This window comes from Thunnus thynnus, chromosome 17, assembly GCF_963924715.1.
Source record: "Thunnus thynnus chromosome 17, fThuThy2.1, whole genome shotgun sequence".
Taxonomy (NCBI): domain Eukaryota; kingdom Metazoa; phylum Chordata; class Actinopteri; order Scombriformes; family Scombridae; genus Thunnus; species Thunnus thynnus.
In genome coordinates this window covers 9251364-9276935 of record NC_089533.1, presented here as the reverse complement: position 1 = coordinate 9276935, position 25572 = coordinate 9251364, and the positions used below count along the sequence as shown (strand labels likewise).

Genomic DNA, 25572 nt, shown 5'->3' with positions numbered 1-25572 from the left:
AAAAATCTGTGTTTCTCCGACACTGTTCGGGGGACAGAGGACGTCCAGTGTTTCGGTATAACTAGTGACCGTGTTAACTGGTGACTCTCAGCTGGTTGCTCATAGTGACGGCAGCTGGCTCCTGAAAGCCTTATCAAATTTACATTAATCAATATACATCTGTGTTTATTATCCAGGTAAACCATTTACATAAGTTAGATCGTGCTCAGCAAGAAGCATTCACTTTGTAACTTTTCTTTTAATGTTGGAAACAAACTGTAGCCTATAAGATGGCAGTGCAGCTAAAGCATTTTATAGTTATCCTCAATTGGAAAGTGTGTGCACACAATATGTTCAGTTTGTGGCTAGATATTGTGTAAACTGTGTGGTCACCTGGTTTGACCATCAGTTTGTATTCATAATAATAATAATAATAATAATAATAATAATAATAATAATAATAATATACTGCAACAACATTCAGCCTTTTCTCTAACTACTCTTGTCAAGCTAACATTTAAAACTGAAGAAATGTGAATGCTTCTTGTCGGCGACACCTTTTAATCTACATAATGTAAGACAAAAAGGAGCAAATGAATATATACTGAACATTCAGCTGCCATCAGTATGACAACCACGGACACATCCTGCTGAAAGTCTCCAGTTAACACGGTTTCTCATTAAAGCGAAACACTGGGGGGGCTGCGAGCCGAGCTGCAGCTAACATTTGCTCAGCTTGTTTCTCTGATAACTTAAGATCCAGATGTCTGATGACTGAAATCCTTCATACAGTTAAAATATATAGTTAAAAACGACCGAGATCTAATCATAAAAATGTGGCTTAAAACTGGATAAAAAGTCAATTTATCACAGACCTTCTGGTGGACAACCACAATACACGCATGCACACAAGATGGGGTAAAGGGGATATTATTCCATTGACAGGTAACCAAATGAAACAGATCATTATCTTGACTTAAATTACAGATTTCTTTTTTGTTTTGTTGGAAACATTTAGGGTGATGTAAGTACACATCTCAACAAAATATATAACATAAGTCTTGTCGTTTTCAGACATTTTAATGTGGAAAAGTTACATAATGGGCTTTTAAATGCTGAGCTTTAAAATGTGTTTCTTATTTTGCTGTAAGTTGCTGTTCTGTTAATCACTCACTATGTTGCTTTGCAGCAGCTAAAAAATGCATTAAGTGATATATCACCGAACAGCGAGAGTTAGAATTTATTTATTTGCTCCACAAAGTGCTACATCGGTAATAAAATGAAAAATGAAACAACCAAATGGTCCAAGTGGCAACAGATCTAAAGCTATTTGCTTTCAGCATATACACTGCTGTTGACACCTTTTATGTTGACACCTCATCCTGCTCAAATTTCACACTAAAGCTTTTGAAAGCCCCATCCTACTCCCTCATCCCACCAGCTCTACTCTAAGCTCAACCCTCTCCCTGGATTCCCCTGCTTGCTGAAAATGAACACCAAATCCAGCTACTATTTACTACTACACTACTCTCATCTCTTACCTTTTAAAAAAAATATTTATATCAAAGCTCTTATCACAATCTTAGCAGACATTTAAACCTTATTTGCTACAATTACAGGCATAGGACAAAGAGCAATGCACAGTTAAATGGATAACTAATGAGGAATTGTCTGGAATATGTTTTGAGGCCACTGTTCTTCCTTTCACTCCTATCTATCAAAAAAAAAAGAATCACTACCAGCACTCTAAGGCATCATCTCCCCACCCGAAGAGAACGCCATTTTGCTTCCTTTCTTTCTGAGCAAACCGATTGCACACTCGTGCAATTCGCAGCAATTTGGCAAAGCAATTTGTTCCATGCATGATGACTCCTGGCATTATAAAGAGACAGGACTCGAGGGGTGTGGGGGTTGGGGATTGTGTGCCCAAGCAGAAGATTGTCCTGAGAGTTGGAAAAGATGGAGAGTAATAATGATAGTGGGGGAAGAGCAAGTAGAGACAAACAGATGTGAGAGATGGATCGATTTAGGGAGCTGTTTTCTCTTTCCATTTTCTGAAAATGAGAGGTGTGAAGTTGTTTTTTTGTGTGGAAAAAGAGCCAGGTTATGGGTGGGGGGGGGGGGGAAATAAATACAGATTCAAATGCAGACAGCAACAGCAAAAGCACCTGGATGCGGCTTTGGCCTCTGCCATGAGAGACCGAGTTAGAGGCAGACATGTTGACATAAAGCAGCTCAGAATCAAAGGTGAGCTTTGGGATTGGTGGGAGAGGACGAATGAGTGACGGGGGATAAAACGTGAAGAGAGGAAGACAGACACAAGCTTTTGAGCAAGAGAAAGAAATCATTAGCGGGAGAAATGATGGAGAAGCTGGAGGAAAAAAAGAAGGGATCAAGAAATAGGGATGAGGTGCGAGGATTGTGATTTTATCTATTTAACACCTGTCTTTCGAGTATTATCCTGGAGACAAACACTTCATTCATTGTCATTTCACACACATCAAGCTGACATTTCAGTTGCTAGCATGTATTCTCTCGCTCAAGTCCGGGAGAATGTCATATCACTTAACAGGAAAATTATTGCACTCAGGGGAGAAGAGCAAGAAAGAAAAGCCTAGCAACAGCCACCATGTGATGAGCCAACCTCTAGATCTCCGGGGTTAAGCTTTATCTTTAGTCCATAGCCTTCACAGTTACAGCAGACTTTGTTGTATACCATAAGACAACATCATTCTATTGAATTTGCTTTTCTTGCCTTTAGTATCTTCACAATATCACATGAATCTGGCAGCTTCAATTCCCCTTACTTACAGGCAAAATGCATTCCTCTTAGAACATGACAGAAGATCTTTTCTAGACTATTTACAGATAAATGTACACTTAGTTGGTCAAAACCTGGTTTTCCTTTTATTTTTTTGCATCTTTTTTTCCGTCAAAACATTCTTTTTTTTTAAAGTTGACATTTTATGGAAGAACAGCTGAAAAATCTCTGTTGTCCTTTGTACAAGGCTACGAGGTTTGCAGACTAAGTAAGACAACATTGAAGTGTTGGGATGTGCTCTCCCAAACATAAAAAGTCATATATTCACCAAGGCCTCCATTACCTTGACCTTAAAAGAGTGTGTGTGTGTGTTTATATGTGTGCGAATGCGCTTATGCTTGTGTGTTCAAGTACACGAAACAAGAAAAGATGTGGTTGGAGGTTGCGTTGAGTTTAATGCAGTTTGTAGCCTAAGGTCTGTTGTCAGGCTGCCGTGTCCCGCTTTCCACTCCACTCGCTTCTGTTCCGTGTAAGATCATCCTGTTCCCTACTTGTTCCCCCTCTTTCGCCGTGCCCTTCTAACAGTGTAGAGTTCTCGACAGTAATTGAGTGCCATTGAAAAAGTCTGGATCACTCTAAAAGAAAAGGTTTAGGTGGAAGGAGGGATGGAGGGAGGGGTAGAGGGAGGATTGTTGAGGAAAATAAGAAGGAGGTAGAAACAGTTTCCCCTCAAAGGACACTTTGAACACCATCATGTATAGCATTGGCATGTCTGGCACGACCAGATGCATGACCAGATGGTGTATTCACATATAATATTTACAATGTAAAATTACCGCAGTGAGACGATTTCAGTTTTCATATCACATAAACCACCAATATGGAAGTCAGTGTTTTGAGACTGTTGGAACAAGGCAAGATGACTAAGAGCATATATAACAACAGCTGTGGTGAGCTTACACACAGTCATACATGGGGTTTCATTGTCTTGTTGTTGTACATTCATAGTAGTCGCTGAGAGAGTGGAGCATTACTCATTCACTCACCCTACACAGATTTTTTTTTTTTTTCAGCTGGTCCAGAAATTTGACTCTGCACACATCGTGAGAAGGGAGCTCAGTCATCCAGCACCGTAGTCTCAATTCCCTTTTCCCTTTTCATAGAAAGATCCAATAGGTTATTTAGCCTTGAAATAAAATTCTCATATGCAGCAAGAGTTTGAAACACAAAGGTGCTCTGTCTTTCGCTCTCAGCAGCGCAGAATAAAATGAACAGATACTCTCAGGAAAAATTCCCTTTGACATGATTGAGACGTGGTGGTCTTCTCAGTCATTCCGCTTCCTCCTGAAAGCTGTTATTGCATTACTGCGCCAAATCAATTGCTGGGTGTAACTTTTACTGCGAAATGGGGTAGGTTTCAGATAATTAGTTCCATTTGTGGCGACCCTTACCAGCCTTACAAGCCAGGTTGTGTCATATTACAGATTCAGTTCCCAGATGGTTTAATACCTGTATTTGTTAAGTGTAGAGTGTAATACATGTCTTATCAAAACCTTCATCAGCTGCCTGTTTTTATTAGGACTGAGAAGTGATATTTACTCTACAAACTATCTATAACTTTTTTTTTTGTTCTTAAAGGAATAGTTTGACATTTTTATATGAGAAGATTGATACCATTCACAGGTCTGTATAGTAAATATAAAGCTATTGCAAGCAGCCATTAGCTTAGCTTAGCACAACGACTGAAAACAGGGGGAAACAGCTAGCATGGCTCTTTCTGTAACAAAATCCACTTAGCAGCACATGTAAAGGTCCCTAATAAACATGTCTAGTTTGTTTAATCCATACAAAAAAGCTTTGCTGTCTCACGGTGGGTTATGTGCCAGACTGTTTCTTGGTCGAGACCAGTAACTTCCTGGAGTCTAAGCTGGTTGCCTGGCAACTGCTCAGGGCCAAGATGTAGTCGATTTCCCTCAGTTTCCAGTCTGTGTGCTATGCTAAGCTAACTGGCTGCTAGCAGTAGCTTCATATTTACTCCACAGTCAAAGTGGTATCAATCTTCTCGTCTAACTCTTGGTAAGAAAGAGAATAAGTATATTTCCCAAGGTGTTGAACTATTCCTTTGAATATGAAGTTACTGCATTCATAACTTTTGCTACCTAAAATTGCTGAAACCTAAATGAAATTTATGGGATTCAAAGGGAATCTAATTAATTGAGAATTCAGCACTAGATTCAGATCAGATAAAATGCTTTGGAACCCCAACCCTACTAAGTATAGTATAGTATGTTCATTTTGAATTAACCTCCTACTTTATTTCAGGAGTACGTGCTGCTTCTCTGTGGTGCTGCTGGCTGTGTTGTTGTTCAGTGTGGTCACAGTTTAGATAAATGACCCTATTAGAAAACACGGTGGGGGTTATCTGTCAGCATCGCTGTCCCTCTGCGTGCTCAGACACTGTCTGCCACCACTATCACTGGACACCACCACTATCATTCTGTGTGGGTGTGACTGAATTATGTATGATAGTAACAGAAGGAACATACATTATAAAAAAGGGTTGTTCTGGTTCTCAGTGATGAAGGTTTGTAATTCGCCAAGTGAACACACATGTGACAGCATAGCAGTTCATTTAAACAGCAAATGACAAATACTGGTAATAGTTACATGTGGCTACATCCCACATGTAACTATTTTACTAAGTTACTAAGTTATTGTTGACTCAAATGCTGCAACAATTAGTTGATTAGATTTCTATCAGTCAATCAACTGCTATGAACTAATTTATATTTATTTAAATTTATACACATTTATCAAGAAAAACATTTGCCAGTTTTAGGTTGTCCAGTGTGACAATTTGCTGCTTTTCTCTAATTAATAATTGTAAATTGAACAAATTTGGGTAACCTTTGGACTATTGATTATGCAAAACAACCAATTTGAAAGCAGCAATTTGGGCTCTGAGGCACATGTTTTGACATTTTATTGAATGATTAATCAATTACCTCAAGAAAATATATCATTAGTGGCAGCCTTTGTTTACTGTGCAGCATTACCTCCTGGCTTATTGCCCAATTAACAAAATCTTAATAGATGTTTGAGTGTACTCTGTATAGTATTGTGTGTTTATGAATGAATTCAAACAGCTCACTGCTGAGAGTCGATGAGCACAGAGATGGCCCTCTGTGTAGCTTCTGTCAGAGTCTCACATTAATTAAATACCACATTAATAAAAGCCACAGTAGATCTATGCAGCAGTTTGACTCAGGCAGAGAAGGCAAAGTCCTGGAAAAGTGAGGAAAAAAACTGTTGTAGTGTCATGGTGCAAGGAGGAGGAGACAGGCACAGCTACTGTACTGTGGCTAAGGATGTTTCTGCCTTTGCCGTCCAAACAATCAGCAGACAGCATTCTGGGAGCTCATTACAGCATCCTCTGAGCTGGAGGAGACGCTACAGCGTAGGGGGATCAGGGAGCCAGTTCACTGAGCTCAGCCCCAGCTGCACTAACAGTCTTTCAGTGAGAAACGCCTGGGCATAGGCCAGCAGGATAAACCCACAGTGACAGCCCGGGATTTACATGAGCTTCTCCTCCCATCCCACAAGCACTCATTTAAAGTTCATAGCAGTGCAGGGACGAGAGTTTGGATAAGAGCATGTGGGAGGTGTGCAAAGTCAAGGAAACATGACTGAACTTATGCTAAGCTGAAGCACAGTTTCTGCCTTAATTTTCCTCATTACCTACCATAGGTGATTCAGGTATGTTGATGCCCCGGAGTGCTGGGCCACTTGAGTACAACTGTACTGTGTGTGTTTTGTGTTGTACTGCAGTATTGAGCTGATGTCAGATACTGTGACGCTAGTAATACTTAGTGAATGGCTGGTAGCTAAACCATTGTCAAGGTCTTGTTAATCTTGTTATGTGGTTCATTGTGTTCTGTCTCATTGTGTGTTCACTGTCTCTTTTCTGGTTGGTCTTACTCCATTGGCCCTGTCCAATCCATTCTCTCTGCCTCGATTTCACTTCTCAGTAAATGACTGTGTGTCTCCATGTGTGTTAACCCCCTGCAGAGCCGTAGTCCAAGGCATTCCCAGTCTACCCAGTCTGGGCTTGCCGACCAGGCCGCCAAGCTCTCCTTTGCCTCCGCTGAATCTTTGGAGACCATGTCAGAAGCCGACATCCCCCTCGGATTCAACCGGATGAACCGATTTCGCCAGAGCTTGCCACTGTCCCGCTCTGCCAGCCAGAATAAGCTACGATCTCCAGGTTAAGATTTGAAGCACTGCAGGCAGGATATGTCACAACATGCTGGTTGGACTTGAAGCAGATTTGCAGCTGTGTGTTTAACTTCATGAAGCCGGTGATGTGCACAATAATGTTTACAGAGGTAGCAGAACGGGAGAAAGTGTTATACTCTCACCTCATTTACTGTAACAGGTTTATTGTAATCTAATTGCTCTGCATAAGAGAACTGGAGAGTAGTCAGTCTTGAGATAACACAGCTTTTTTGAATGGTAAGAGAACAAGTTTAGTGTGAGACTGGTCCAGACTCATAAAGACCAAGGTGTAGTGTTTCGTCAAGTATGGTGAGATGAAAAAGTGGCTGTAAAACTAAAGAGGCAGTGACTGATGAGGGCCATTATAGAGGAGGTCAGACAGAAGTAGAACAGCGGAGCTGCCAATCTGTCCTTTCCATGTCTTTATACTAACCACTGTCTTTGTTTTCTTCTCTCCACAACTCGTCTACAATATCTTATTTATTTTTCCTGACTTTTAATCACTGGTCTTTCTTTGCTTTGTGTGTTCTTTTTGTTTGTCCCCCGGTGTAAGAAGATGAATATTCAGGTTAGTCAGGCGTCAGACTCATTATTACCTATAAAATCAAGGGTTGGAGCAAGTTTTTTTATGAAGTGTGGCAATTTATTGGGTAATTCATTAAATATCTAGTATTGCTAGATGAAATTATTGATGAAAAGTTTTTTTTTTTTTTAAAAAGTAGTTCAATCTGCCTCTTTGCACCTTAGCTGTGAATTCTCACACAGCTCCCGCAATCCTATTGTTACATTCAGAAAGAAAGAACTGGTGTTTAATCTGTCACCGATTATTCATGCAGACATCTGATGATAAAAATCATTATATGGATCTTGTATACCAAAAGGCAGAACATTTTGATCTTAATTGACAAAACTGTAACGTTCAACATGGCAAAACACGCCACACATTGACAGAACTACTTTGCTACTTGTTCTTTCCATCCACTGTAGCCGTTGCCTTCTGACTCAACTTTTTTTCTTTTCATATCACTCTTTTTTTTTTGTAGGCGTGCTGTTCCTGCAGTACGGGGATGAGACACGTCGGGTGCACATAACCCATGAGCTGAGCAGCCTGGACACGCTGCACGCCCTCATCGTGCACATGTTCCCTCAGAAGTTGACAGCAGGTATGCTGAAGTCACCCAACACGGCCATATTGATCAAGGATGAGGCGCGCAACGTCTTCTATGAGCTGGAGGACGTCCGGGACATCCAGGACCGCAGTATCATCAAGATTTACCGTAAAGAGCCCATCTACGCCTCCTACCCGGCTGCTGCACACCTGGCTAATGGAGACCTGAGGGTGAGGAGAAGGGAGATGTGGGAGTGGGGATTTGAAGAGGGAAAACTGAGTTATTTGAGAAAGAATGCTGTCTGATCTCCTGTAAGTCTGATGCATGACAACTGAGCCGTCAGTGAGAACTACTCTGTGCCTCAAAAAAAAAGGTGCTTCTTTGGCAAGGTAATAGTGTTTTTTTTTATATTTCAATGGTAACTTTGACAGGCTATTGCGGTGTATGTGGGTTAGTAATTTAACAGGTATTCCTTCTGGAAGTGTATTTTCTTATCTTCAAGTAGGCCATCTGTTGCTATGCAGACACTAGAGAACAATGTTCCTCTGTAAAATGAGCATATTTTAACATCCAAAGCTATTTCTGCTTCAGTGAAGATCAAGGAAGCCTGGGGGAAACCTTTTTTAATTATTTTTTACAAAACCCTGCTTACCATCTGCATTATTCACAAAATTCTGAGAATACAACTATTAACCATGCAAGCAGGCAGGGAATATATGACAACTGTGCCTGTGTTTCTTGTGTGTGTGTATACTGTGCTGTACCATATGTGTTGTGCTCGTGTTTGTTCACGCTTATGTGAGTTTGTGCCTTTGTGTATAAGAATCAGAAAAGGAAAAAGTGGTAAAGAGACAGCTGACCAGCACCCATAAACTGCAGAAGCATATCTACATTTAAATACACCCTTAAGCTAAGTTTGATACCAGGAATGATTTAAGACTGTTATTAAAGAAAAACGATAATCATCATCAAGTTACCACCTATGCACAAGTCATCTCTTTTAATAACTGTTGGAGACTAAACATGCGCTGCATCTCAACAAGCATTTTTTGCTCCTGCGACTGCTGCTAATTTGTCGAGCAATTTCAGGTTTAAGCTGTGTTTTTTTATCTATTTCATTGCTTGTTTAAACTGTGTCCACACAGTTTGTACGAACCAGACTACCTCATATAGCTGTGTGAATATATGTATATGAATTTGTCCCAAGGCATAAAGGCTCAGCGGCACAAATTCCTTTGTCACGCTCCAATATTTTCTGTGTATTACACTGTGCCACATGACAAGGTTAGCTAGGATGCTGAGGAGCAAATGAAAAGACGAAAAACAGGGATGAGTTAAGCAACAAAACTAGTTCTGTGACAAGGGAAAGGAGAGTATTTAGTTTTTGAAAGGCGCAGAAATGAGAAAAATCACAACAGGAATACATCCACAGCATGAGAACAGGCAGCAGTGATTTGAAAAACGCATCTGGGCATATTTAACGACGCTGTACAAAAAAAAGCAGGTAGAGAAAATGAAAGCTAAATTGAAAATGGTGGACATGATTAAGTAGCTTTGTCACCATTCTACTCCAGAGAATAAATTCTTATTTTCAGATAGAGGATTGCCCTGAATACCTGATCAGATTAATTTCATGATGTACCAAAAGCTTTAGCAGAGGACAGAAGAGAAAGGAATACAGGACAACAGAGCTGGAATTGGGCGTGTGTGACCTACTGAAAAATTTCCATTTTGGCCAGACACAATCCATTTTCTTTGATTCTGCCAGATTAAAAAATCAAGAAAACATTTAGAGACTAAATTCTGCCAGTGGGACGATTAATTGGTCTTTTGAATTTCATCATAATCTGTTGGCATCCTCAGACTGTGACAGCCCGTCCAGTGTCACTCAGATCTCAGTGGTCTTCATGTCAAACTGACACAAGGGGAGCACAGCGCTCTCATCTGTAGGTCTCCATGGTAACTTGCATCCCTGCTTTTTCATTTCAGAGGGAGATGGTGTACTCCTCTCGCGATTCCTCCCCAACTCGCCGTCTCAACACCCTCCCCTCCTCCACGGCCTCAGCATCCTCTGGCTCTCCATCCCGTTCACGTCTCTCCTACAGCGGGGGCCGTCCTCCATCCTTCGCCGGGTCCCACCCCCAGCATGAACAGCCGCGACATCCCCACCATCCCTCAGCCGGCCATGGCGCCAACGCAGGCCTGTCTCCCTCACCCAGCGCCATCCTGGAGCGCCGCGACGTCAAGCCTGACGAAGAGGTTTCTGCGAAAAACATGGCACTGATGAAGAACGAGGGGCTGTACGCAGATCCCTACAGCTTGATGCACGAGGGCCGCCTCAGCATTGCCTCCACGCAGTCGTTAGCTACCATCGGAGACCCCTTTAGTTTCCCCGTTTCCACTGGCCTGTACCGCCGGGGCTCTGTGCGATCCCTCAGCACATATTCAGCAGCTGCTCTTCAGGGGGACCTGGAGGACTCTCTCTACAAGCCTGGAGGTTCGCTCTACTCTGACACGTATTCCTCAGCCACCCTGGGCATGGGTTTTCGCATGCCACCCTCATCCCCACAGAAAATCCCTGACATGCAGCTGAGGGACAGGGACTCATATTCCAGCTCACCCAGCAGAGCCTCTCCGGTCAGACAGACCTTCCGCAAGGACTCGGCCTCCTCCTCTGTGTTTGTGGAGAGCCCAAAGTCAAGGCCTAGCTCCAGTTCAGAGCCTCTGTGTCTGACAGCTGGGCCTGGGGAGGGTGGCAGGGCCACGCCTGGTTTTGGTTCTTCATTATCTGGACCAGACCCTGACAGTAGCAGGTCAGTATGAGTCTGTGTGATGAGGTTTATTAACGTATCCCATTGTCCTATTGTACAATTCACACAAGAGCTTTAAGGATTAATTCATATCTGAATATACTTTTTTTGTAACTTCAACTTTGATTGTTGCTTATTTCGTCACAAATACTTAATATTATAGAAATATACTTGATTTAAAGCTTTGAAAAGTTTTACAGCTTACATTACAGTTTAAAAAAACACACATCTGCGTTAGTGCTTTCAGTGTTTTGTGATACAGTTGTGGTGTTTACTATTCTAGGGACCATCGTCTGGAGCGCATGGAGGCCATGGAGAAGCAAATAGCCAGCCTGACTGGCCTAGTCCAGAGTGTACTGACCAGAGCACCAGACAGTGATAGCACGTAAGACTCTCCATTATACCCCATTAACCCTCTAAAAGTCACAGATACAGCTTCAGCTTGAACACATAGGCAGGATTATCGACAGGAACGGCAGCGTGCTATTATCAGGGCCATTATCAGCTCCATAGCAGTGAAGTGGTACACTACTTTGTGTGAGCACAGCACAAGTAAAGAGCACTAAACATTAGCCGCAAGGCACAGTGCTATTGATTTATACATTGATACATAGAGATGTGTAAGATAGCCTTTCTCTAGATTTTGAGTTCCTCATTCATATCGTACATTGTTATCACGGCACTTTACCCTTATGAACACAACAGGGGCTCATTAACAAGAAGATAACTTGTTGATGTAATCAGTCTGATAGTGTCCAGTAGTGGTGCTGTTAGCGTTAGCACTGTAATTGCCTTGCCCTGTGGCCGTTGATCCTCAGATGCGGCCTGCTGCGTCTCTGCATGATGGCGGGCTGCCCTCCGGACCAAGGGACGGAGTTCTCACGGCCATTACCTTTCTCTTCCAGCGAGAAGACCGAAACCAACAGCGACGGCTCCGCCACTGGAAGTGAGTACAGCAGCGTAATGGTGACTTGTGTACTGAACTGTTAACGCAATAGTCTACTTGTTACTAACACCGTTGATGTTTTATTTTCCTACTAACAATGCCCCTGAATTTAGCCAAGGATGATGGACACAAACAAGCAATGATGATGACCTTGTGGTTTAAGTCTGATTTAACAATGAGAGGGAGGACGTCAGCTCTGGAATTAGGGGAGATTTTTACCTCATTCATCTCTTTTTCTGACTTTTCTGGCTCCTTTTCTGAGTTTCACTTTCTTTGTCTCTCTCTGTTAACATTGAAGTGTTTCATTCCAAATTTGAAAAACGCTGATAATAAAAATGATGGCTGGCTTTATTGGCTTTTATGGCTTTATTAAATTGCTCAAGGTAGAGGCTTTTAAAGGGACAGATTAAGTTTTGGTTAAAGATACTTGATAATTGCTCTACCCAGATGATAAATTCAGTGTTAATTTCATCTTTATTTTTCCAGTGTAGAGAAGTCTTTATCCTCACTAAGCACAAATACAGGAAGCCAGGGGAAAACGCTGGTAAAGCTCTGTCAAGAGAAGAGAACTGATACCCTCCAACAGCCTCAGAGCTGTTGAAAGGTGTTAAACAAACAAACATACAAGACTGTAAACATAACCTCCTTGGCAAAGTAATAAGACAGACAGCTTTGCAATAATTCTGGATACACAGAGATTGGATTTCTTTACATAAGTGTATTTCTCAAAATATACAACTGTTACTTTAACTTACACAACAAATGTTTTTTTAAGGACAGAATTTTTGAAATACTGATATGAAACTTAGGAAGGAATCATTTTTCAAAACTGTATATACAGTATACTGAACAACCCTTTGATATCTTCTTTCTTTTCCCTGTTTCTGTTCTCTTTTTTGTTCTACGCTGTTGATATTTTTTAGCGCAGTTTTGGCTCACAAAGGCAAACCTTCACAGGGCCAATACAAGGATATAGTTGTCTTTGTCTGCACTGCCAAAAGACTAAGGAGTCATTTTCTCTGCAGTAGTCAATAAAAATGTTCTCCAGGATCATCATTCTGTAAATATGAACCTTTAAGACCTTCCTTTCCTCTCCCTCTTTGTCTCTGTATCGCCCTCTCATTAATTTCTCGGTAACAAGCGCACTCTTTCTATATTCTAGCTGGACGGCTGAAGAAGAAAGGTAGTTGCCATCTCCTACTCTTATCGCCCTTTTTTATTTCTCCTGTCAGACATCTCTCATGGCTCTCTGCCCTCTGTATGGGTGTGTGGTGTTGCTGGGTAGCTGGCGTTGTCTATCCTCCCGTCTTTCTACTGGTTGGTTTCCCGGAGTGCGGACCGCCCCTTCCCTCGTCCTGTCCCTGTCTCTACTTTTTGAATTTCTGCTTCTTTATGCTTTTGGAAATTTCAAAGGGTTGTTTTGTCATAGATAAGGCACTCCTTTGTGAGTGTGTATGAGATTGTGTGTGTGTGTTGAGGAGGCATATGTGTGTGTGGCAATGACCGGGAGAGTTAATGGCCATACTCACAAAGCCCTATGTGATAAGAGCATGGTTATCCCCCCATGTGTCACTACTGAACTGACAAATTGCACTTCTGTATGGGTTACTAATAGCATGAGTACCCATTTCCCCTAGTGGGCCATTAGAGTTTTGTGAATATGGCTTTTTTTGCATTCACACACTTACTTGATCCAGTGTGTGCACATATGAGTGTGTCCAGATTTTTTTTGTGTGTGTGTATGTACATTTGTTTGGGCCTGTATGCTGTGTGTGTGTGTGTGTTACTGTTTGTATTGTGTGTCATGCAGGCTGACTGCAAATCTCACCGGAGCGCAGCCCAGCAAACTAACTAATTTGTTTCCCAACGACCTCCCGGTGACCCCCATGTCCTGCTCTGTGATTGGCAGCTCATACACCGTCGGCACCTCTAGCTCTCATGCCGCCGCCACCTTCTAACACGACCCCGGTGAACAGTGTCGGCCGCTTGCAGATGCAGCTCCACCTGCACGGTCTGCAGCAAAACGCCACCGACCTGCGCAAACAGCTCACCCAGCTGCGCAAGATACAGGTATATTTTATCCATCATAAAAACATTGTTCTGATGATTCTTAAACAGTCCTTTCTCGCAAATTATGAGCAAAAACATACGAATGTCATCATCTCGATTAGTCTGAATGATGCACTAAATTCTTTGCATGCTCCCTCCTCTCTCTCTGTAGATGACATGCAAGTCATACACAATGTGAAACCACATTATGCAGTTTACATGTGGTCTCCTTTTGGCGCAGAGGTCCACAGGTTGCCTTAGAGTTGAAGGAAATGGCTAAATTAGTCTCTAGTATTTGAAGTATTTCCACATATGTTTATGATGTAGAATGTATGCTATATTTCAACACACATGTACACAGGAGCACTGATTTTGTTGTTTATTTGATCTCGACTTCAATGACGTATCTACTGTAAATAACACCTGTAGGTTCATATAGCAGTGATGCATGACACATTGAGGGCATTGTATCCTTTGAGGATTAATAATGAAACAGAATGTATGAAAGATAAAAGCTCAGGTTCAGTTCACGTCACCTGTTATTTTATGAAGATATGGAAAGTCATAATGGATTCAGAATAAAATGAAATGTCAGAAGGAAGGGTTAACAGAAATGGAGAGATGAGGTCCTCATTTATTCCATTTATCTCTGATGCGAGTGGTGCCATGGTTACTGTAGGAGGAGTCAGGTAGCGATGACAAGTTGGATGCTTTCAGTGGCAGAGGAGAGGATTCATGTCTCTTGCAGCTGAAAAGAGAAAGGAGTAATGGGAGTGACAAAGGATAGGTATGCAGAGCTTTTATTCGTTCCATAACAGCAGTCACGAGGGCTTCTTGAACTGGCAAAGTAGTGAGACGGAGAGGCAAACCCATAGAGGACAGTTTGCTGTTTACCTGCCTGTGTGCCCAAGTGTGACCCTTGCACCTGGACAGTGTTGTTGCCCATGGCGATGGCCGGCAGCTTAAATTTTACATGTGGCTCATAAATTATACAGGCAGCGTGCAGGAGAGACAAGCAGCTTGGAGAGAGGGAGTACAACGCTGTAAGATTTTTAAAAAAAAATCTAAAAATGTGTTTTTCTAGATATAAATAATGTATATTTTTAATATGTTGTAATAATCTCTGTGTTTGGCCAGCTGCATCATCATTCATGGCAGTATAATGGGGAATACTGGGTAAATTTAAATGTTAGTCATATTGTTGTCTTGTTTTACTTCCTGGAACATAAGGCTGATCAATTATTAATTTTTCTTGCTTACCAGGTGCTTTCATCTCAGGGAGTTGTATTACATGGCGCACTCCTGTAGAATATTCCTTTCATAACACTGAGAGGGAGCTGAGTTCACGCTCAGTGCTTCTGTCATGGACATCCTTGGTTCTCCTTAGGGCATCCCGGCTTTGAATGTTAGGGGAAATATTATTTGCTCATGCTAATGCACACAGGGAGACCACAGACAGCTCCTAATCTTCACAACTAAACTACTTGCTGCATTTTGCATTACCTTCAAGAACAAAGCGTTCGGTATGAAGGCTAAAACTGAAAAGCAGTGACTGAAAGAACACCTAAGCAGTCAAGGACAGAGCGAAATGTTCTTCTCGCTTAACAAAGCAGAGAAGGTCGCTCTGTAAAACAAGAGGCCACAGGCTGAACCCCTCAAGGATGTGGCAAAACAAAATGTGCAATATCTATAAATCACTGAGATCTATTTTGAAAAGTCTTGGCTCCATTTCTCCTCCTCGTTGTCCAGCTGTTATGTTGCAGTGGCAGCAATGGGAGATTTCATGACTTCAAAAGGCTATTCTCTTGAGGCCAGAAGGGCTAACATTGATCCAATACATTTACAAGTGAACAACATGCCCCTGCTTTGTAAGAGCAATATATGTTACTGTAAAGTTCTGTTTGAATGTGTGTGTGCACAGATGGACAACCAGGACTCGGTGCGAACTCTGTTGAAGCGGACAGAAGCAGAGTTGAACGTGCGCGTGGCTGATGCTTTGAGGAAGCAGGAGGATCCTCTGCAGAGACAGCGCCTCCTGGTGGAGGAGGAGAGACTCAAGTACCTAAATGAGGAGGAACTGATCATCCAGCAGCTCCAGTCAGTAACAGGATAAAAGTATTAAAGAGTATTGAGCAATAATGAGAGGGCTTTACAGTCACTGTAGAGGAGTACATGGTTGTTGAAATCCCCAATCTCTCAGTAAATCTTTAGTTTTTTTAATGAGTAATAACCAAAATGTGTTCAGCTCCAATTAGTACTAGTATGAGTGGTTTTTGATTAGTGTATTCATTACATAGTTATACGCTTTAAGGGGAGTTTTTTTTATCACATATTTCATAATTGCTTCAAACATGACAAAGTTCGTATCTGCTTTATAATTAGATGACTCACACTGTAACACAGTGATAGGATGGAATTGTAACTGTAATTAAGCCCGGCATAGAGCAAGATGCTTATTAAGATCTGAGGTATGAGACGGTCCAGCATCTAATTGAAGTGACTGCAGAACCAGAGCAGAGAGCTACCTTGACATTTAATAATCAGATAACTTGCTTCAGTAATTCCTGAGTCTCTCTGTGAGCAGCATAACAGCTCCTGAATCTCACTCTAAGCGGCATTTTGATTGCAGACTAATTGGTTGAACTGTTAGATGATCTCTGCTAATCAATGTGTGTTATTCTGCCTGGCTAATGGCCAATTTATTTTTGTTAATTATACATAGAACTTTGATTCATTTCATAACTTAAAGCAGATTTATTTGGCCTAAGTTTGACCAGATACACATTAGGGCTGAGCAAACTTATATTTGTAAAGATTTTCTGTTACTGTCCATGCTCCTGAAAATGTTATATACAGCTACTTTAAAAGTACCACTTTTTACCTCAGTTGTTGCATGAAACCTTTAAATACCCACCCACACTCCTCCAGCTCAGCTGTCTAGAGCTGTTGAGCTAGCTACCAGATGATTTAGACAGTTTATTGGCAGAGGTTCTACTGAACTTGAATAGCATAAATCTGAGATAAATATTCAGTCAAATTTAATTGTAACAGAGGAAAGCCTGGTGTCTGTTCCATTTCAGCGACCTGGAGAAGTCAGTGGAGGAGATCCAGAAGGAGTCGTCTGTCAACCACAAGCTGGTGACAGTGCAGGAGCTGGAGGAGAAGGCCACTGTTCTGAGAAAACTGGGAGAAACCCTCACAGAGCTGAAAAGTGAGTCATGCTGGCGCATTTCATATTATGTGCACAGGCAAAAAAACAGAAAACACAGTCTTTTACTCTGGCAGACAGTTTATAATGCTTTAATTACTCACCAAGGCATTGATTATCTTTTAGTCACCCGCAGCCAGTCTGTAAAACATTTAATCAGTCTCAAATTGCTAAGATTGCACATTGTCTTAATGAACTCCCTGACCATTTACTGTAGTTCAAAAATGTTTTGTTTGATTACCACAAAAGGCTTTCAACATCTTTGACCAGTTGCCTTGTTGCTTCCTGTGATACTCCTCCGCTTTCTCCTGCAGATCAGTTCCCAGGCCTGCAGAGTAAGATGCGGGTGGTGCTCAGGGTGGAAGTGGAAGCCGTCAAATTCCTGAAAGAGGAGCCACACAGGCTCGATGCCCTGTTAAAACGCTGCAAGACTATAACAGACACCCTCGCAACCATGCGCAAGTATGAACCTGCTCTGACTGACAGCAACAGTATAGGAGTACCTGCTTTAATCTTACAGCCCTGTATGTGTTGAATTAAAAGAGCTAAATGTAAAGAAAATACTGATGAGCTGTCCTTACAGAGACTTAGTCTATTATACAATTTTAATAATCCTGTAAATACTGATGGAACAGCATTTGTCCAATAAATTCTTACATAGTGACACGTGTAGAGAAATATGTCCAACATCAGCTGACACGAAAAATAATAACAGCTTACCCATTTGTATTCAATTTGAGGAAGGCTTTTCCATTTGTACCTCGGCCAAAGAGATTATGTTTTCACCCCTCTTTGTTTGTGTGTCAGCAGAACATTATGGATTTTTATAAAATGTGGGGGGCAGACTGGCCGTGGACTGAGGAAAATTGATTGGATGATGTTGTTGATCCAGATCAGAGATTTCCGTCATTAAATGTTTATTGTTTTTAAGCCAAAAGCTCTGAAACTAGCAAAGATGATCAACTTAGTGTATGTAGAAAAGTCCTGAAAAGTGCATTCAAGCAGTTAATATGACCAAATGTCATTATTGGTGACACCCTGATGAAAGACTCATTTCAGTCACAAGAATAAAGGTTTTTTAATTGTATAGCGAGTACAGACTTGAACTTAAAATGTGCCTTTCAGCATTCTGTCTTCCATCTCATCATCAGCCTTTTGTCCAAAAAGCATCTCACATTCTGGTTTAATTAACCTCAATGATCAAAAGAGCTCATTAAATTATGCTTTTACTCTCATATTTTGTAAGTTAGCAAGTAGCAAATTGGAGATTTATTCAGTTTTGGTGGAGGTTTGCACTGTTTAGAGTGTAACTGTTTTCACTTCAAGTCATGGATTAGTCATATTTTACAATAGTTTCACAGAGTTGATTAATTAATTAATCTCCCATCTCTTACCAAGGCAAGCAAATGAGGGCGTGTGGAAGAAGCAGGAGGACTTTTCTAGTCCTACATCAAAGCACAATGAGGATTTGCGAAAGTTTGCAGACTTTGACATCCCCACAAGCCCACCCCTCACCATCAATGACCTTGGTGGAGGAAACAGCCTGTCCAACTGGAGCCCTCACTCCAGCCTCAGCCGTAGCCATGGGAATCCATCCGGCCCGCACAAGGACAATCACCCACCTGTTCCCCACAAGGGCAAAGCCCTGGAGGAGCTGGAACGCCGTGCTGCTGCTGACAAAGCTTTGTCCGTGGAAGTCCGACTGGTAGGAATGATTTGTGCTACTCTTCGCATTTTTTCTTCTCTCTTTTCAACATGTGCGTGGTCTGAATTACGAATCATATCACAACAGTACTGTAACACCACAGTGGCTGTGTTTTCATAAAGTGTTTATCTCTTCACTCCTCAGGCAGCAGAGCGGGACTGGGAGGAGAAGCGGGCCAGTTTGACCCAGTACAGCGCCCAGGACATCAACCGGCTGCTGCAGGAGACCCAGGCTGAGCTAATGAAGGCTATTCCAGACCTGGAGTTTGCTGCCAAACAGATCAAGCCCTCCTCCAACACACCATCCCCCCAGAACCCCCAGACTGGGGTGGCAACCCCAGAGCACCGTGTCAACAAGCCTCAGCACAACAAGATTTCTGGGAAAGAGGGAGGATCGAGGCGTGGCTCTGGTAAGATGGAGAGTTCAGGTCTTCAGTCTACAGCATTATCATGCATCATTGTCAAGCAAAAAAAAAAAAAGAAAAGCTTCTTCAAACTGTCAACTTTTCAAGAGCTAAGAAAAAAAACCTTGGTTACCATGGTAACCGCCATGTATTTTTTATTTATTCCAGTTGGTTTTAAAATATCTTTACAAGCCCTGCAGGTCATCAGATTTTCTCAAGAACAGATGTTAGATAAAACTTAGATAAATTATGAAAAACATCAAAAGTGGATACTGAGTAGATACTGTAGGAATTTAAAAAAAAAAAAAAAAGTAAATCAGCATTCAGTATTGAGTAAAGTAGGTTTCCCACACTACTCATAAATGCCTCTTTGCTTGTTCTAAAATCACTGTTAACGTATTACTGACTCCTTTCTAAGATCGTAATACTTCCCTTTCCAGATGAGCTTACAGTCCCTCGATATCGCACAGAGAAACCCTCCAAGTCTCCTCCTCCTCCACCGCCTAGACGCAGTTTCCCGTCTTCTCCGGGCCTGACCACCCGCAGTGGAGAGACCCTTATTCCCGGAAAATGCATAAAGGTAACACAGTCATGCAGTTTTCACATGTTCACTGCATTGTATGAAGTAAGTATTCTGCTATTAAAACATTTTATTGACAAATTGACAACATCTTTATCCAACCTTATAGAGAGGCGGTAATGGATGCTAAGCTCTTTTGTAGACCTAAAGAATATTCTTGTCAGATCAAAACACTATGCTTGTTCACGATGCAAACTTCGGACATGGCTTCAGAATCGTTAACATTTTGTATTTGCAGAAGACTGAATCTGAAGAGACTGAAGGCCAGAAGCCTCATGTAAAACTGAGGAGGACAGTGTCTGAAAACCCTCGTCCTGCATCAACACCTCCCACACTAGCATCTGGGGACAAGGAAGAAGGAGAGGAGGAGAAAATTGCTGCTGAATTGGAGGTAAACTAAAACATTGATTGTGCATTACATTGAGTATATCCTCAATAAGATGTTCAATGAGCGGGAAAACTGCACCCTTTTTATTATTTATGTTACAACTACAATCTGCCACTGGGTTTTGTGCGCACACATACTCACGAGCAGAGATGCTCACCATCATTACCACATGTTCAAGCAGCAGGTGCCATATGTCCTCCTGCCCCTGGCACTGGGAGAGCCCAAAGATCACATACTGCTCAGTCACACACATCATCACCCAGGGCTCACAGATCACAGCCAGACAGATGGACCCTAATGGCAGCTTGGACTGTGTTTGAGATGGCTTGCCTGAAATTTGATGGAATACAGAGACAACAAAAGCAGATTTTGATTATTCAGTGGCTGTTGTGTTTTTGTCCAAACATTTACAACCATTTTTGAACCTCCCTTTTCCCCTCCCAGCTATTTGAGAGAGCCCCGCTCAGGCTCGCTCTGCCCTCTCCCCTTTCCCTGCCTGTTAGCCCTCACACCAGGAAAGGCGCACCCCCCTGCAGACTGGACCTGTGGCCCTCTGAGGCCCCAGGCAGTGAGGTAACACTCTGGTTGAACCCGAGTGCTGTGGATTGCTGCCCTATTAGGCCTCTGTGTCTATTCCTTTAACCCCTCTATCACGCACACAGACATCACCAGCTACTGCTCGGCCACTAGCCACATCCGCTCATGCACTCCTCTCGTCTCCTCAAGCTGAAATTAATACAAAGTCTCCCTTCGGCAGATATTAATGCTCACCAGTGTCTCTTTTTGTTGCTGATGTGCATGCATGCTGTGTTGAAAGAATCCCAACCACAAATAGGCAGAATAAACCAAAGCGAGGTCTTATTTTCACACAATTTATGCAGTTATTTGATTGCATTCTGTGGCTTAAACTGGCTCGGGGACTGTGTTACCATATACAATGGAATTAACTTTTTTTTGCCACTCAGGGGCAGAAAAACATTGAAATCACCCGACACACATACAACAGACACTACCATATCAACACTACCATTTAGTTGTTCTGGCAAACATGTTAGCAAACAATTACCTAAGTATACATCCAGCAGAGAAAAGGAACAAATTAAGCATCTGGAGTGTAAGATTAATATTTGTCGCTGCTGTTGTTGTTGCAGCTGTTCAAGTTTATTCACTAGTTAATTGCTATTTGTGTCTGTCACTAGGCAGGTAGGGTACAGAATTTCTTTGCTGTGAATGCAGCTGCCTCTGTTGATGATGGTGATTGAGCCTTATAGCAAATGGAAAAAAGAGGCTTTAAAAAAGGCTCCGCAGAGACTTTTCTGTGGTTTTGACTCTGTGAGCAATAAACTTTTCTCATTAAAGTCATTTGAGTCAATGTGAACACCAAACATACTGATTAATACAAGTTTCACTTTACAGAAAGTAATGAACCACAGTTTTAATTAGCAACCTTCTCTATAACCCTCCTCGGCACATGGGTATTACATTTTGGACACAAACCCACTCACACAATTAGTTCCTTTATACACATAATGAATGCATCACTCCTTCACAACCACATAAAGAACATTCTGTGAGTGTTGTTGCAGTGGGTTTACGGTTGATGTTGCAGTGTTTTGTGTGTGTGTGGGAGCCAATTTGTACGTGTGACCAGCAACTTAAACACTGTATGAAACAGCTGTCCAGCTGTGCCTTACTGGACTGCTCTATACTTGAGAGGGAGCTGCATGAGACAGACCACACAGGCAGTATTTTGGCATCAAATGCAACAGTAAGAAGCCCACACATGTTTACTGATACATATAAAAAGAGGAAGTTAATGTAGAAATACATTACAAGTCAATAACATCACTTAATCGCAATGTATCTTGTTGTATTTCTTAGTTGTGCTTTTTTTTAAAAAACTTTTTATGCAGCAATCTTCAATTTCACGCAGAAAGTTGTTGGATTGTGCTAAAGCAAAGTGTTTAAATTTAAACTTCAAGTGCTTTCCTCATTTATAGGGAAGGCGCTTGTCTCCTGTCCCCCACATTGTGTTGACAGAGTGTTTGCCAGTTTCACCTACTGCCTCTGAGGATCCTGTCAGAGATACAGCAAATGACTCCGTAGAGGAGAGTCCATCACATGACTGGACTGGAAGGGATTCATTTGGAGGCCCTGCACAGCGAGAGTTGAGGTCTCAGCATTGTTTTGAGGAGGATATAGAATTAAAAGAAGAGTTGGCCCTGCTGTTGACAGAGCTGGAGGTGAGGGTGTTGTCTCTCCTTGAGGCCCAGGAGCTCAGCAGGACTATGGGAGGGATTCTGCAGACTCTGACCATCTCACCACACACTAAAGAAGTCTCTGACGTCCAGCTGAGCGACAGGCCACTCCTAGTGCTTTTCAGGGAGGAAAAAACAGTCAGAGAGGCCTACAGGCTGCTGTATTCTCTTTTGGAGTTGTCTAAGCCGGTGCCCAAACCCAGAATGAAATCCTCCCTCCATCTGGGCCAGCAGAGCTCTCTGGTGAAGGTTCTGAGGAGAGGGATCGAGACAGGGGAGAGGATACTAACACTTCAGCACAACACTGAAATTAAGATGACTCCCGAGGTACAGCAGAGTTCAGTAAACACTACTCCCGAGTCCAGTGGATCAACTCGCTCTGTGGACAGTCAAGCCGAACAGAGCCAGAGGAAAGCAAGAGAAGATGTTCGACACAGCACCTACAGGAGGCTAAATAGTTTGGAGGAGACCATTCGTGAGCTGGAGAACACCTTGATAGAGATCGGTGGCCATCCCACTTCGGAGCAGTTCTACACTGAGACAATCTCCAAAAGCTCTCCTGTACAGATGACTGGCAGTCCGACGTCAGAGACCAAGAAGCCTCCAGTCCCACCCAAGCCATCCTCTGTGAGCCCAGCATCGATCCAGGTTCATTACTTACACCTGCTGTGCAGATTCCTGCTCTGAAGCAGCATGCTCTATTTTCTTTCTTCACTTTTTTCTGGGTGACTGTTGGAATTTGCTTTTCAAATTCTTCTGATGTCTGCTCCCTGATGAAATTGGCATCTAATTGTATTTGAAATTGAAAACATGCAAAGGGGACAGACAGCAGACATGTATGCTCTGTGATTAGTGCTGGAGCTGCTATCCTGCTGAGCTGTGTTGTTAATTGTTTCTTTATCAATCTGTCCTGGCATCTGTTTTTTTGTCATTAAATCTAGCCAATTTCACCTTTTGTTACTCTGAGCATACAATAAAAAAAAATAAATGCATAGATAATACAACATTTCTAATTTCTTATTTTTTTCTCTTCTTCACTTGTCAGCTCGATCAGATGAATCTGTCTTCTCATCTTTGCCCTGCCTTGAAATCAGCTCTCTTTCCTTCAGAAATTGTTTTAAACAAAGTAATAATGGTTTTATGTACATCGTTACTTGTGCTGTACTTACACAAAAGCACAAAATGTCAAACAGAAAAAGCAAAAAAAGAGTAAAATAGCAAAAAAGTACAAAAAAGTAGTATTAGTACACACAATAGACAAGACAAATATCACTTTAAATGCACTAATGACCACATGTTGAACTCTATTACCAGACATTGCGAGTAGCCTGCTTTCAACTCACCTCCAGTTGACCGCAACACAGCAAAGATTAGTAATTATCAGAAGACTTACTGCGTTCCCGTGTCAACTGCCACTATAGTGAGGTGTCTTGACAGCTCGCGTAGTATTCCCTGTAGCGTGTAGCCTCCCACTCAGGGCAGGGCTGCAATACTTGACAGTCACACTGTCACGGTGAGTTTCAGCCCTCTGATATAGAGCCAGGGAGCATTCCCATGGGCATGGCTGAGGATTACAGAGTCTTCACACATTATTTCATCACTCACAACTTCAACCATGTTCATCATTTCTACATGACCCTTCTTCCTAATCTTGTCCAACGTTTGCTAACGTACTAACCAAATTCACATTGACACATCCCCTTTCTAGCCCCACTGCAGTTCAGATTTTAATTAGCACATTAGAATAAGGGTTTATCCATCAAGCACCAAGTATACTGTATATTTTATGTCTGCTTCATATCAAGAGAAGGGTGGGCTAAGAGGGAAGACGAGCAGTTGCCAGTCTTTTTGCCTTGGCTCTTTGACACTTTTACAGTTAATCTTTTATTAGTTTTCCTGTCAGCTAATGTCTCTGTGTGCAGAGGAAGCACAGTTTGATGGAGATTTGAATGAATCTGTATTTGTTTTTTGTGCGTATTTGAGACAGCCGACAGTGTAACTCAGCGGGAAAGATCATTAAGCACACTGTCTCGTGGATCCTACGGAGAAGCGAGGCTACGCAACGTCAATTTTGATGCCCCATTTCTATATTCTTCTCTTTGTCATTTTCTATTGATGTGGAACTCTGTGAAGTGGATAGTTCAGTTACATCAGCTACATGCTATGATCTTAAAAAAACCTCAGTGGTCTCAGGAGATAGACTTGCTTGCCGAAATAAGACTGTACCGAGTTGATGTGTGTCTGAGACGTATACACTAAAGGCACTGAAGAGGAGAAATGACATGTACAACCGTGTACCGCGTGTCCAAGGTCTTACTCACACTCTCTCCTCTCCTTTTCCTCGCAGGGAGGGAATAGTTCCACTGTTGGTAAGGTTCTCCACTCCTCAGCTGCCTCCAAACTGAAGCACCTGCAGCAGAACAGCACAGACAAGTATAAAAGTGGCAAAAGAGATGACTTCCTGAAGATCCAGGGCCAGCAGCAGGTGCAGTATCATCTTTTATATTTAGCTCTGTCAAGGCACGCTTGACCTGGCAGCATCTGTGCAGACGGACTGTGTGGTACTTTCCGGATTCTCTCAATAATGGTTGTCTTTTCTGGTTGTGATGGCCTAGGTCATAACCATTTTTTTAATATATTTTCATCATAACATATCATAAAATTGAGGATGATGATCATTATGAAAACATATTGTATTTTACTATGCCCTCAGTCTGAAATTGGGGCAAAGAGAGGCAATGATCTGTGCCTGCTATAAATCAATACAGATGGGACAGAGAATTCTTTGGATGTGGAACAGTATTAAAAATGTTTCCACATATACAAGCTATGCTAGGATGACCTTGCTCTTCATATAGAAACATAATCTGTCTCGATCAACCCCTTCAAAGCAGAATCTCTGCAAGCTGACAATATCCAGAATTGCCATGCAGCCCCTCTGTATTTTACACACCAAATCAAGCGCCTCCAACTCCGACACGCCTCACCTCCACTCAGTCCTCTCCTGGTCCCACAGCATTACTGCATGTTCCCATCATTGCCCCCCCCCTGCGTAGCTTACATTCATCACACTATGTGTGGCACTCTTTCTAACATTCGAG

At 42.1% G+C, this 25572-nt stretch overlaps 1 protein-coding gene across 7 annotated transcripts in view; it reads left to right on the top strand.

The window, feature by feature from the left end:
• The window catches only part of LOC137201457 (SRC kinase signaling inhibitor 1-like), a 103469-nt gene that overhangs the window by 73076 nt on the left and 4821 nt on the right, over positions 1-25572 (top strand). For 2 of the 7 annotated variants that reach the window (XM_067616529.1, XM_067616528.1), the window contains exons 6-22: positions 6809-7004; positions 8059-8354; positions 10114-10937; positions 11218-11319; positions 11753-11880; positions 13043-13063; positions 13790-13950; positions 15851-16026; positions 17010-17140; positions 17452-17599; positions 18536-18842; positions 18987-19251; positions 19686-19825; positions 20064-20216; positions 20658-20786; positions 22214-23119; positions 24819-24956. In XM_067616529.1, the coding sequence (XP_067472630.1) occupies positions 6809-7004; positions 8059-8354; positions 10114-10937; positions 11218-11319; positions 11753-11880; positions 13043-13063; positions 13790-13950; positions 15851-16026; positions 17010-17140; positions 17452-17599; positions 18536-18842; positions 18987-19251; positions 19686-19825; positions 20064-20216; positions 20658-20786; positions 22214-23119; positions 24819-24956 (4221 nt within the window). The remainder of the gene's footprint in view (positions 1-6808; positions 7005-8058; positions 8355-10113; positions 10938-11217; positions 11320-11752; positions 11881-13042; positions 13064-13789; positions 13951-15850; positions 16027-17009; positions 17141-17451; positions 17600-18535; positions 18843-18986; positions 19252-19685; positions 19826-20063; positions 20217-20657; positions 20787-22213; positions 23120-24818; positions 24957-25572) is intronic. The other 5 variants (XM_067616531.1, XM_067616532.1, XM_067616530.1 and 2 more) reach the window with 5 other exon arrangements.